The sequence below is a fragment of the Papilio machaon genome, chromosome 9 (genome assembly GCF_912999745.1).
Source record: "Papilio machaon chromosome 9, ilPapMach1.1, whole genome shotgun sequence".
Lineage (NCBI taxonomy): Eukaryota > Metazoa > Arthropoda > Insecta > Lepidoptera > Papilionidae > Papilio > Papilio machaon.
The window spans coordinates 4,021,587-4,034,622 of NC_059994.1; the positions used below are offsets into that span (position 1 = coordinate 4,021,587).

At 32.1% G+C, this 13,036-nt stretch overlaps 2 protein-coding genes across 2 annotated transcripts; both read left to right on the forward strand.

Annotated features, from left to right (window-relative positions):
* Window positions 1-1,486: 1,486 nt before the first annotated feature.
* On the forward strand, window positions 1,487-7,120 carry LOC106717998 (splicing factor 3A subunit 3). The gene is made up of 11 exons (XM_014511992.2): window positions 1,487-1,702; window positions 1,865-1,912; window positions 4,179-4,337; window positions 4,441-4,513; window positions 4,649-4,740; window positions 4,867-5,088; window positions 5,322-5,482; window positions 5,552-5,680; window positions 6,090-6,282; window positions 6,515-6,716; window positions 6,934-7,120. Exons 1-11 carry the CDS (start codon window positions 1,607-1,609, stop codon window positions 7,065-7,067), a joined length of 1,509 nt encoding a protein of 502 aa, XP_014367478.2. The 5' UTR covers window positions 1,487-1,606; the 3' UTR covers window positions 7,068-7,120.
* Window positions 7,121-7,640: 520 nt separating this feature from the next.
* On the forward strand, window positions 7,641-12,729 carry LOC106717822 (WD repeat-containing protein 36). Its single transcript, XM_014511747.2, has 8 exons — window positions 7,641-8,636; window positions 8,939-9,108; window positions 9,390-9,626; window positions 10,235-10,417; window positions 10,840-11,035; window positions 11,184-11,262; window positions 11,791-11,953; window positions 12,032-12,729. The coding sequence occupies exons 1-8, from the start codon at window positions 7,693-7,695 to the stop codon at window positions 12,727-12,729; spliced, it is 2,670 nt and encodes an 889-aa protein (XP_014367233.2). The 5' UTR covers window positions 7,641-7,692.
* The last annotated feature ends 307 nt before the right edge of the window (window positions 12,730-13,036 follow it).

The following is a 13,036-nucleotide window of genomic DNA, read 5'->3' on the forward strand; positions in this document are numbered from 1 at the left end:
TTTACTATGTCTAGGACTTTGTTTGAGCTCGACGCCGAATATTCGATAAGACTACTGACGAACATCCAATAATCCAATCCAACATCCATAAAAAGTTCTAAGTTTTATTTGGGCCGATAAATGACTATTAGACTATACTTACTATGGTCTTTGGGACTATATATTTACTACTAGATCATTGAGCATAAGATAAGAGCGAAAAGTCCCGGGAATCCCAGTAGTAAACAAGCCTTGACCTTATTGATGACCAATGAGAAAGGTCATTTAAGATGTGAATAAAACAATTATTTATAAATCGATGTTCGACATTATTTTTAAGCATTTTCTTTGTACCAAGTAATATTAGAGGTGCAAAAATCAAAAATAAATTTAAATATAAAACAAAGAACAAGATTTTTTTCTAACAAAACGTCGCATATCGCATCAATACTTACTAGTGACTTTAAAAACTGAAATCTATGCTATGCATATTAATAATTGGAGTGTTTTCATTGCCACTACTGAAACATTCATACGTTTTCATGTGGATATTTCGGCAATGGATACCCAACGTAAGATTGTTTATTTAATGGAGTTCTTTTCACAAAATATATTTTTGTGTTTGATTCCATTTTATTTATATTGCTTTTATTTCTGTGATGTTCTTGTTCTAAGTGTTAAGTAGGGATGTTAACAAGGAGTGGAAAAATCGATTATTCGAGAATCGATTTGTACAGTTGATGATAAAAATCGATTTGAGTGTTGATTAATCGATTTTTCAAGCAAAAATGATCGTGTTTTTTCGATTTTTCAAAAAAATCTTTAAAATTCCAGGGAAAACAGAAATACAATAGATATTTCCTAAACACTAATTGCCATAAACATTTTATAGATTAAAATAAAATTAAGTAAATGTATTAAAATAAAACAACAAACTAATGGTCTTAAAAACGAAAATATAAAACAAATAATTTTTAAACATTCATTTACACACTTAAAAATATTTACAATCACAAATATCATAAACTAGCTGTGCTCGTGACTTCGTCCGTCGTTAAAATTACATCAAAACATATTAAACTTACAAAACATTCTCATAAACCTTGAATGTCATATTTATTTATAATAGACTAAAAATAAGTTTTAAGCTTCTAACTATGAAATTGATGATATTTCCATAAAATTTCCCATCCCCTCTTTCAACCGCTTGCAAACCCTTTTTTTATTTCAAAAGTAGCCTATGTCCTCTCTCTGGCTCTAAACTAACTTTGTATCAAATTTAATTTAAATCGGTTCAGTAGTTGTAGCGTGAAAGCGAGACAGACAGAGTTGTTTTCTCATTTAATTTAATATTTAAAAATCGATTAATTAAAATCGATTTTTGTGAAAAAATAATCCACAAAAATCGAAAAATTTATAACAATCGATTTTTTTCAAAATCGATTATTTTTTTAAAATCCCTAGTGTCAAGATGTCGATTGCTGTCAATGTCAATTGTCAAGCTTGCTTGTGCTTGCTGTGCTTGGATTTGGATAATGGCCATTATTTACTGAGTTTTTGGTTATAGTTGGTATAAACTGAGAATATTCGTATCAGTTGTAAAATAAAAATTGCTTAACGAATTATTATGGAAACTATTTTAGAACAGCAAAGAAGTTATCATGAAGAAAGAGAGCGTACCATGGATGCCATGGTTAAAGAAATTCTACATAAAAAGACAGGGGTAAGTGGATTTTGGCACTATGAGTGTGCATAGATTGTATTATAATGAAAGTTGTATTTCAAGTAAAAAATGTTATGCGGTTAAATTACTTTTGTTGTTGTGTGTTAATGTCTATATATTGTACTGTATTATATTTTGAATAATTACTTAATAATATTTTAGCATCGAGAAACTATTAATGGAGAACATCGATTGAAGAATTTACATGATGTGAGTATTGATTTTTATAACTGTATTAAAATAATATTACAGAATAACCTTAACACAATGTCTCTTTTCTTCTTGCAACCAAATACTAACTAGAAGTTGTTGTATTTCTAATGATAAAACAAACATTTTAAGAAAAAAAAATAGCCGACTTCAAAACAAAAAAAACTATCTCAAACAAAATGCGCTCAAAAGTAACTTAAAAAAAAACAATTTCAAACAAAATGCACTCAAAAGTAACGTAAAAAAACAATTTCAAACAAAATGCACTCAAAAGTAACGTAAAAAAACAATTTCAAACAAAATTCACTCAAAAAGAAACATAAAAAAACAATTTCAAACAAAATGCATTCAAAAGTACCATAAAAAACAATCTCAAACAAAATACACTAAAAAGAAACAAAATAATGTCATGAAAACTTCTTTCTTTCTGTCTTCTCTCTTTCAAAAACCCTCTAAACTCTAAAGAAAGTTCTCTTCTTTCTTGTAACATGTCTATATTGTATAATTATTGTTATTTCGCAGTCGGTGTCGGCCGAAGTAAATAGGTGACATTTTATATTTGAGATGTATTAGACATACTTACGTTTATGTCCCTACTTAGGCCGAAACCGACTCCAAAATAACAATAATTATACAATATAGACATGTTACAAGAAAGAAGAGAACTTTCTTTAGAGTTTAGAGGGTTTTTGAAAGAGAGAAGACAGAAAGAAAGAAGTTTTCATGACATTATTTTGTTTCTTTTTAGTGTATTTTGTTTGAGATTGTTTTTTATGGTACTTTTGAATGCATTTTGTTTGAAATTGTTTTTTTATGTTTCTTTTTGAGTGAATTTTGTTTGAAATTGTTTTTTTACGTTACTTTTGAGTGCATTTTGTTTGAAATTGTTTTTTTACGTTACTTTTGAGTGCATTTTGTTTGAAATTGTTTTTTTTTAAGTTACTTTTGAGCGCATTTTGTTTGAGATAGTTTTTTTTGTTTTGAAGTCGGCTATTTTTTTTTCTTAAAATGTTTGTTTTATTTCTCAATTTTTAGTGAATTTGAAGTTTAATTACAAATTTCCTTAATACGTATAAGGACATAAATAAGACAAATAAAGAAAAGGACTTTCCTATTTAATATGTGTGTACTTCAATTCAAAAACTAATTTAGAATGCAGCAGATAACCACTTATCCTTTAAACAATGAAATAATTATCAAAATCGGTATACAAATTGAAAATTACCGAACTAATACATCGTAGCGTGCCTTTAATTTTGTCCAGCCGCGCGCCGCAGTAGCATTTTTCGAATGCGCGTAGTTTTTAATAATTTAATATCTTGCAAACTATTGATCAGAATTACATAGTTTAAAGGCTAATGTAATCTGCATTTAATACTCTAGCCATCAAACATATTTATTTGGATAAGGATTCATATCGAATATAATATAATAGCGCCGTAAGCTTACGACGCTGTTTTTCGTGTGCAATTTAATCGAAGTTTGTTCATAATAACATGGTTTTTGTGAGACATCCATAGATGATAGATATATGCCACCTGAGACTTTTATTTAGCAAATTTAAGGATCTATAATTACTCGATACATCATTTTAATGTAGGTCATATAGTTTGACCTACGTAAGCCCAGAAAGCAAATTTGTGCTATTCATTGTAACGCGATGTAGCATTTTTCGTTTCCGCGTAATTTTATTCTTACGATATCTCCTAAAATATTAGACAGAATGATATAGTTTCAATTGCAAATATAATCTACATTAAATTCTCTTGATAATGAACATATTTATTTACATAAGGGTTAATACTGAGCTTGAATAATAGCGTCGGAAATAGGGCATGAATTTAATTAATGTTTCTAAAGAAAAAAATGGTTATTGTGAGAAAACTATAAAAGATAGATATATGCTATCGCGGACTTTTATTTAGCACATTTAAAGAGCTACAATTCGCCATACATCATTTTTATGTAGGTCCTATAGTTTAGCCTACGTAAGCGCTGAAAGCAAAAATGTCCCTAATTTCCGCAACAAATTTTGAAGCTATATTCAAAATCTACTAGTCTTCTAGTTATTTAAAAAAAAAACAAAAAAATGGGACCCACCTGCAAGCACTTCCTTTCGATTAAAACAATTTTTATCAAAATCGGACCGCCAGGGGCGGAGTATCGCGGTAACACACATAAAAAAAAAAAAAAAAAAAAATTCAGTCGAATTGATAACCTCCTTCTTTTTGAAGTCGGCTAAAAAGTAATTTTGATCTTATTTTAGAGATATGTGGAATCAACAATTAGACTTAAAGAGCTCTATGAAGATAAGGATGGTTTACGTAAGGAAGAAATCTCTGCACTTTCAGGCCCTAATGAGTTCCAAGAGTTTTATGCACGATTAAAGCAGATAAAAGAGTTCCATAGGAAACATCCTAATGAAGTAAGTAGCCTATTATTTTTGTTAAATAACTAATTAATGAAGTACTAAAAATAGCATTTCTGAAATAATTTATTTATTTTAATTTTTTTTTTTTTTATTTCAGATCTGTGTCCCAATGTCTGTGGAATTTGAAGAATTGGCACAATTAAGAGAAAATCCTTCAGAAGATTATACAAGTAAGTTTGTCAATATGTATATTGATAATCTCAGTTTTTAGAACCAAAAAAGGTTTTATGTAATGTTAGGAATATAAAGTTGAAAACTAAATTTATAAGTACATAATAATAATGCTATCAATGTATTTGTTTCAGCTCCAGTTGAGTTTACTGATGAAGAGGGATATGGAAAGTATTTAGATTTACATGAATGTTATGAAAAATACATTAACTTGAAAGGTATTGAGGTAAGTCAGGTTTTAAAAAAATTAAACGTAATTGAACTGCTTTTGATTATCCAAATATTTTGGCTAACACAAAAAAAAATACTTGTTATACAAAAAGCAATGAAAATAACAAAGTTTTTTTCACAGAAAGTTGACTATATCACTTACTTGAGCATTTTTGATCATTTGTTTGATATTCCACGTGAAAGGAAGAACAGTGATTATAGGAACTATATTCGTATTTTGCTAACATACTTGAAGGATTTTGTCAATAGAGTGAAACCATTGTTAGATCAAGCCCAAGAAATGGCAGCAGCGCATCAGGATTTTATAAAGCAATGGGAAACTGGAACTTTTCCAGGATGGCCTGTATGTATAGTATAATTTTTTTTTTCATTCATATCCATATTATTTAAATGATAAAATAAGACTTAGTTGCCAAATCTTAAAACGAAAATCTTTCTTTATTAAGATGTACGTTTGTGTACTTCATTGAATTGTTTATTTAATTATTTCTACCATATATGTAACAAAAGGTTTCCTTTCGAGAATTGCAATTGAAACATATCCTTTAATTAAGTTATGATTAATTTATTTTACAGAAAGAAACTGGAGGTGCTTTAACAAATGTTGGGGCACATTTAGATTTGTCAGCGTTCTCGTCTTGGGAGGAGCTGGCTTCTCTGGGCTTGGATAGATTAAAGTCGGCTCTTATGGCATTAGGACTCAAATGTGGTGGGACTTTAGAAGAAAGAGCTCAAAGGTAAATAGCTCTTCTTCTCCACTAAACTAATCGTAACATACAATAAAATTATATTTTTTAAAATTTTAGATTATTCAGTACAAAAGGCCAGACAGCTTTGGATAAATCTCTCGTTGCCAAGAAAGGAGCAACAAAAGCGAAGGCTTCTACACAACAACGCCACAAGGATATTGCTGCTATTGAAGCTCAAATATATAGGTATTGTATACCACATATTTTTACATAATTAACTCCGTAACATAACTTTATAAAATTAATATTTAGTATATTGAAAGATTTTAATTGATGACTTCATATACAAAATTTTGAGCTACAGATCAGCTCACGGCTCACATGTGTGAAACAGATTGGTGACCAGCTCACAGCTCTGCGCAATTTGTACCTACATAAAGTTATGATTTCTGTTTTAAGCTGCAATCTGCTAGTTACCAGGCAGTTCGTGGGTTATAAACTTACATAGTTATAGTATATTGCGATGAGCTGTGAGCTGCCAATTTAGTTGTTCAACGACAGCTCAATGGTTCAATTTTATATCAGCTTAACTTTTGAACCCCGTCAAAGCTGATTTACACATGGCTAGTAACGATTTTGGAACAATTTTTAATAGATTTGCGAATCTGGTAAGCGCAACCCGTACAGCTACCATAGAGAATGTGACGCGTCGTGCGGCGCGCGCGGCCGGCGAACGCAGGGATGAGAGCGACGATGAGAGCGATGCCTCCGCTGGCGCAGATGTCGATTCTGACGACGACGAGGTGCCATACAACCCTAAGAACTTACCCCTCGGATGGGACGGGAAGGTAATTATTATAGTTTACCAGAATTTAGTCCTGTTTTGTTATTTATCAAAACACCTGGAAATTCATGACAGCACTACCTAACAGGATCAACGTGGAAACATATGTTTTGTCATATTTGGTATTGCTTTTTAAAGTAGTTTAGTCACACCTTTGCATAACGAATGCCTGAGTATGGTTAATTTTTGTAATAGTGTTATTTATAGTTTGTTTTAAATCTCTTTTTATCTTTTAGCCTATACCATATTGGCTGTACAAACTTCACGGATTAAATATAAGTTACACATGTGAAATATGTGGTAATTACACATATAAGGGACCGAAAGCATTTCAAAGACATTTCGCGGAATGGCGCCACGCTCACGGCATGCGATGTCTCGGAATACCTAACACTGCTCATTTCGCTAATGTCACGCAAATAGAAGATGCACTCGCGTGTAAGTATATTCTTTGATATTTTTTTTTTCAAATAATCGAAATACATTGGCTTAAACTATTTTACTTGACTGAATAAATGGGTATATTAACTTTTAATAGGTATGTTAATTTTATCCGTATCGTTTTACTCTTTTTAGGCTTATTCTCATTTAAGCTATTTTGTTTTATGGTTGGTTGTTTTATTATCTGATTTGAAGACTAATCTTTTTTTTTCAGTATGGGAGAAAATTAAAAATCAAAAAGAGAACGAGAGGTTTGTAGCGGAAAATGATGAAGAATATGAAGATTCGCAAGGAAATGTAGTCAACCGCAAAACCTACGAAGATTTGAAACGACAGGGCCTTCTGTAAACTAAAATAATTACAGTTTGTAAGATTTTAATATTATTTTAATAAAGATTTCATAGACATATTTGTATTTTTTATTTTTAATATAATATACTTATTTACAAAAATAAATCAATTAATCATTATTTATCATACTGAAATGTTTTGCCGTCGACAAAAGAAAGGTTGAATTTAAAAGTTCGTAAAGTTATAAATGCGAATATTTAAGGTTTGAAGGTATCTCCGGAACGGCTCTACGGATTTTGATGAAATTTGACACTGATGTAAGAGTCTGGAAAGACACATAGACTGTTTATTAAGTTTTTTTAATGCGCGCAGAAGGAGTTGCAGGCAACAGCTAGTTTCATAATAAATGAAATTACAGTAGATTTTGAAACGTTTAAAATGAAATTGAACCATAGAGTATAGTCTAGTAAAACATTTCAATTGAACATCTAAGCTCTGCTTTTCATGAAGTGGACGCTGAATAAAACACAGACGTCAATGTCACTTGATAATGTCAACGAGATGACAGCCCGAGGTAAATAAAAACACGTGCCTATTTGAATTAAAGTTAGAAACAAAAAGTGAAAAAATATTTTTTTAAATGTATTTTTATGCTTTGGAGTAGTAAATACATTTAATTACAATGTCGGCAAAACCAAGCAGTCAAATATTCGCCGGATCTAGAGTATTAGGTTATGTTAGTACACATGTACCTTTTGTAGCCAGATTTATTAAAAGGCGCGGAGAAACACTGCTATGTACAAGTGTAGGAAAGTGGTTTCATACTTATGGATGTGATAAGTTTCGTTTGCTTAGTATTAGTGGTGAACATCCAGGGCCAATCACTTGTATGAGCGGCGATAATTTTCATGTATATACAGCTAGTGAAAACGATATATATGCCTGGAGACGAGGATGCGAACTAAAGCATGTTTACAAAGGTCATCAGGCACCTATTCACAAAATACTACCTTTTGGTATACATCTCATATCAATTGATAAAAACAATGTATTAAAAATATTTGACATTAAAGAAGAAACGGAATTCTTGGAATTAGGTTTCGATGAAAAGGATTTCAAAATATCTACCATTTGTCATCCTCCAACTTATTTGAACAAGATATTACTTGGTAGCCAGCAAGGAAAACTTCAAATATGGAATGTGCGTACTTCAAAGTTGGTGTACACATTTGACGGTTGGAAATCTCCAGTTACGGTTACGGAACCCGCACCAGCTGTTGATGTCGTCGCTATCGCTTTAGCCAATGGCAAAATTATTTTACACAACTTGCGCTACAATGAGAAGGTTATGGAGTTTGTTCATGATTGGGGCAAGGTCAGTTGCTTGTCATTTAGGTTGGATGGGATCCCTGTAATGGTGACCGGGAGCACTAAAGGACACATTGTGATGTGGAATTTAGAAGAGAAGAAGGTAATGTCACAAATTCAATCAGCTCATTCATCCCGAGTGGCCGGTCTGCAGTGCTTGGCATCGGAACCTTTAATGGTGACAAATTCTCAAGATAACTCTTTAAAGATGTGGATCTTTGATATGCCTGATGGTGGTGCTAGACTTTTGAAGATAAGGTAGGTTTAAACAGTATAAAAAAATCAGACCAAAAAATAATAAGATGAGTGTGTTTTATTAAAGAAATATAATGAAAACTATAACTGCTAATAAAACTTATTGCCCAGTAGGCATAAAATGTCAATTATTGTTTACAAATAACACATAGAGTCCATGTAGGAGTCTATGAATCTTTCAAGTTCTGATATGTACATAACTATGTCTCATTCATTCCCTAAAAAAGTGTCCTCTGAAATATTACAGATGTTACAATGGAAATTCATGGTAATATTGTTCTTTTTTTCTAAAAAATTCTTTCCAGAGAAGGACTTTCTCGTCCTCCAAACTTGGTGCGTCACTGTGAACCAACAGGGGAGAATCTTTTAGCTGCAGGAAGAGACAGTAGCCTGCACATCATGAATACTGTCACGGAGACATTTAATAAGAGTATGGGAAGAGCATCTCATAATAGAAAGGCTTCTAAAAAGAAAAGTAAGTTCATAATTTTCTATATTTTTATAAAAAAAATCTGGTAGTGTATTTGCTTGTATGCATTTCTCTCATGCATTGTACTTTGTAGAGGAAGGAAAGGCAAGAGCGGTATTTGGAATTAAAAATGAAATTGAAAATAATTTAAAAAAAAGGCGAAAAGAAATGATTAGCACTCACTTGGAACAATATATACATTTTTTTTTGTATCGGCCACATACTTTGTACTCAGTAGGAAAATTTATAAAATCGTTAATACGCCATATTTTTTTTTATATTTCCAGAGAGAATTGAAGTAGACTACCTAGTTTTACCACCAATAACAAAACTAAGTTCTTGTATGCAACGAGATAAACAATGGGACAGTATAGCTTCTCTTCATGACGGCATGTATATGGCCACCACTTGGTCTTACAACAGGATATTTATGGGGGAACATAAGCTTAAACCTCCGGAAATGGATAAAGGTGTTCAGGCTACATGTTTAACGGTTACACACTGTGGAAACTTTGTTGTTATAGGTATTAAATGTTTTTTTGAACTATTGTTGATAAAATAATAAGTTTAAGAAAGCGAAGTTGAAGATCGTCGGTGGCTCAGTGGTTAAGTACTTGACTTGCAATCTGCAGGTCCTGGGTTCGAATCCCGCCATGTACCAATGTTTTTTAAGTTTCGATTTACATATGTACATTTATCCGACGTTCTTACGGTGTAGGAAAAACATCATGCACAATGCACAATGTACTGCACATATGTGAGAAGAAATTCATAGATATGTGTGAAGTTAACCAACCTGCATTGGGCCAGCGTAGTTGACTATGGCCTAGACACCCCTAACTTGGGGTAAGCTCCGAGCCCCTCACTGGGGACGTATAGTGAGCTGATGAAGAGGAATAAGTTTAAATGTCTATTGACATCTGCCTCTGAGAGATATGAAAGTTATTTAGCTAACGTTTTTTCCTCAATTTCAATAAGAATTGACATGTTTGTCATAACAATTATTTTTATAAGTCATTTAATCTTTCATATACATTTTAATATTGTATTATATATTAAATTTTATATTGGGATATTTATTTCAAAGCCGACTTTAATTAGTCTTTTTGTATTAAATATAAGTATTTTCTAGGTTATTCTAATGGACAAGTGCATAAATTTAATATGCAGTCAGGAATTTATAGAGGATTTTATGGCAAAGAGAAAAAAGCAGCTCACAAAGGAGCGATCAGAGGAGTGGAGACTGATCTTTGCAATCAAAGAGTATTTACAGTGGGCGCTGATGACAAAATCAAGTTTTGGTACTTCAAATTAGGTAATTTTGTCTAAAACTTATTTGGCCTAGTTAGAGTAATTGCGGTTAGTTCTATTAAAAAATATATAAAATGCATTGAAAATTAGATAAATTAAAATACTTGACGAGTCGGCTTAAGTCCAAAAATGATCTTTTGACACTTTTTCATGTTAAAAAACACTCTTTTATCAATAAGAAGTTAAAAGCAGTATTTAGTAAGCTTGAAGTATACGCTATTAACTAGCTGTCGCCCGCGACTCTCCTTGCGAAAATTTGTAGCCTATGTGTTCTTCCAGTCTATGCTATACATCTATGCCAAAATTCATTGAGATCCGTTCAGTCGTTTTTGAGAAACCTTCAAATAAACATCCATCCATCCATCTAAACATTCGCATTTATAATATTAGTAAGATTATGCTATTAAATTGAAAATTGTGTTGTAGCTACGAGCCCATTCCATATAATGAAGTTAGAAGAGTCAGTAAACAGCACTAAATATCACAGGGAGAGTGGTTTATTGGCGCTTGCTAATGAAGACTTTACAATAACTTTGATTGATGTGGATACTATGAAAGTTGTAAGAAAATTTGACGGACATATAGGCAAGATAAATGATATAGATTTTGATTGTCAAAGCAGGTGAGAAAATTTCCCAAAAAATTTAGGTTTAATAAAAAATGATTAGCGAAAATCTGTATTTAGAAAAAAATCAGCTAGTTTCGCAATACAAGCTTAAGCTAAAATTATAAAAAGGAAAAATATTTATTTGTGTTTTTATTTTATATAGATGGTTGGTGAGTTCTTCAATGGATTGTACTATTTGTACTTGGGACATACCAAGCGCACAGCTTGTGGATATATTCTATGTAAGTTACATTTAAACATTGGATTTAAATAATTTATTTCTTTCTATTGTCATTCTTTTCCTAATCTGTGAAGATGTAAATTGACTCATAATTTACGTAAGACTTTATTAAAATTTAGAGCGTCGGTGGCTCAATGGTTGAGCACTTGACTTGCAATCAGCAGGTCCTTGGTTTGAATCCCGCCATATACCAATGTGTTTTTCGATTTTTGATTTATATATGTACATTTATCCGAAGTTCTTACGTGATGCAACCTGCACATATCTGAGAAGAAATTCAAAGATATGTGTGAAGTCAAACCGCACTGGGTCAGCTTTGACTATGGCCTAGTCACCCCTGACTTAGGGTAGGTTTCGAGCACCTCAGTGGGGACGTATAGTGAACTGATGATGATTTAAAAATAATATTAACAACTTGTCAATTACTACAAAATATCGTATTAAAGTCACAAAAATATCAATTTTTCAAAGTAAAAGTTCTGATTTTTTTCTTATAATATGTTGTTTTATATGTATATATTTTTATTAGGTGGAACAGCCATGTACATCATTAAGTATGTCTCCCACTGGAGACTATTTGGCCACCACACATGTCGGAGAGTTGGGTGTCTTTCTTTGGGCCAACAAACTTTTGTATGAAAGAATTTTCCTCAAAGGCATTGACAGGAGTGCAGTTGATATTCCCAAATTAAGTATGTTTTACTCATTTTATTTCTTAAAAAGATATTACATATAATATTTTGAAATGTTAAAATATTTTTTTTCCTTAGAATTACCAAACTCGACAATTGAAAAGCCAGAAATAGAAGATATAGGAATCATAGATTTGGGTGAACCTGAATATAAATCTCCCGAACAAATAAGTAGAGAACTTATAACATTATCCGATCAGCCGACATCGAGGTGGCTTAATCTTTTGAATTTGGACATAGTTAAAATGAGAAATAAACCTAAAACAGCAATAACGGTTCCCAAATCCGCGCCATTCTTCCTCCCTACAATACCGAGTCTTGAACTCGAGTTCGATTTGGAGAAAGACAAAGAAAATGGTGATAGAAAACTTTTGATACCAGAATCTTTATCTACGTTGTCGCCGTTCGCAAAACGACTAGTCGCTTGTAATAATCCAGAGGAATATGGACCGTGTGTGGATAAACTTAAGACTCTATCTCCCGCGGCCATAGAGGCAGAAATTATAAGCATGGGAGTAGACGCGGGGGGTTCCATAGAGGTCATGGAACACTTCTTGTCTATGGTCGGCTGTATGCTTAAAACTAACAGAGACTTCGAATTGGCGCAGTCCTATTTAAGTTTATTCCTAAAGACTCATACTAAAGCAATATCTCAAAGTAAAGAGTTATTAAACGTCCTTGAATCTGTGGAAGAAGCCGCGACGGAGACTTGGTCGCGACTTCAGGCACATCTCATGTATAACATTTGTGTTGTTAAAGCATTAAAAGATATGTAAGAGTTAAAAGTGTTTTCTTTTTCTTTACCTTTCCTAAGAATCTTTAGGCACATTTGTAATACGTAAGTATGTAAGTCTCCGAACTCCGAAACGACTGGACTGATTTTGACGGGATTTTTATTGGAAGGTAGCTGATGTATGCAGGTTTAACTCTTTTAACGTCAGATGGAACACTTTTCTGGAAACTCTACTAGGAAAGCTATCTTGTAGGTGATCTAGAACTATCCATTAGTTTAACTGTCGCATTTGGAGTCGTTAAATAATTACTTCGATATTTAAAAATACACCCATACAATTTTTTTCCCTT

What these genes read in the sequence shown, in the direction of transcription:
- LOC106717998 (XM_014511992.2), top strand. Translation starts at nt 1,607, where the DNA reads ATGGAAACTATTTTAGAACAGCAAAGAAGTTATCATGAAGAAAGAGAG. An exon ending in TTAGAAGAAAGAGCTCAAAG is followed by an intron (nt 5,483 to 5,551) that starts GTAAATAGCTCT and finishes TTAAAATTTTAG; the next exon opens with ATTATTCAGTACAAAAGGCC. An exon ending in CCCTCGGATGGGACGGGAAG is followed by an intron (nt 6,283 to 6,514) that starts GTAATTATTATA and finishes TTTATCTTTTAG; the next exon opens with CCTATACCATATTGGCTGTA.
- LOC106717822 (XM_014511747.2), top strand. Translation starts at nt 7,693, where the DNA reads ATGTCGGCAAAACCAAGCAGTCAAATATTCGCCGGATCTAGAGTATTA. An exon ending in AAAGGCTTCTAAAAAGAAAA is followed by an intron (nt 9,109 to 9,389) that starts GTAAGTTCATAA and finishes TTATATTTCCAG; the next exon opens with AGAGAATTGAAGTAGACTAC. An exon ending in GTTTTGGTACTTCAAATTAG is followed by an intron (nt 10,418 to 10,839) that starts GTAATTTTGTCT and finishes ATTGTGTTGTAG; the next exon opens with CTACGAGCCCATTCCATATA.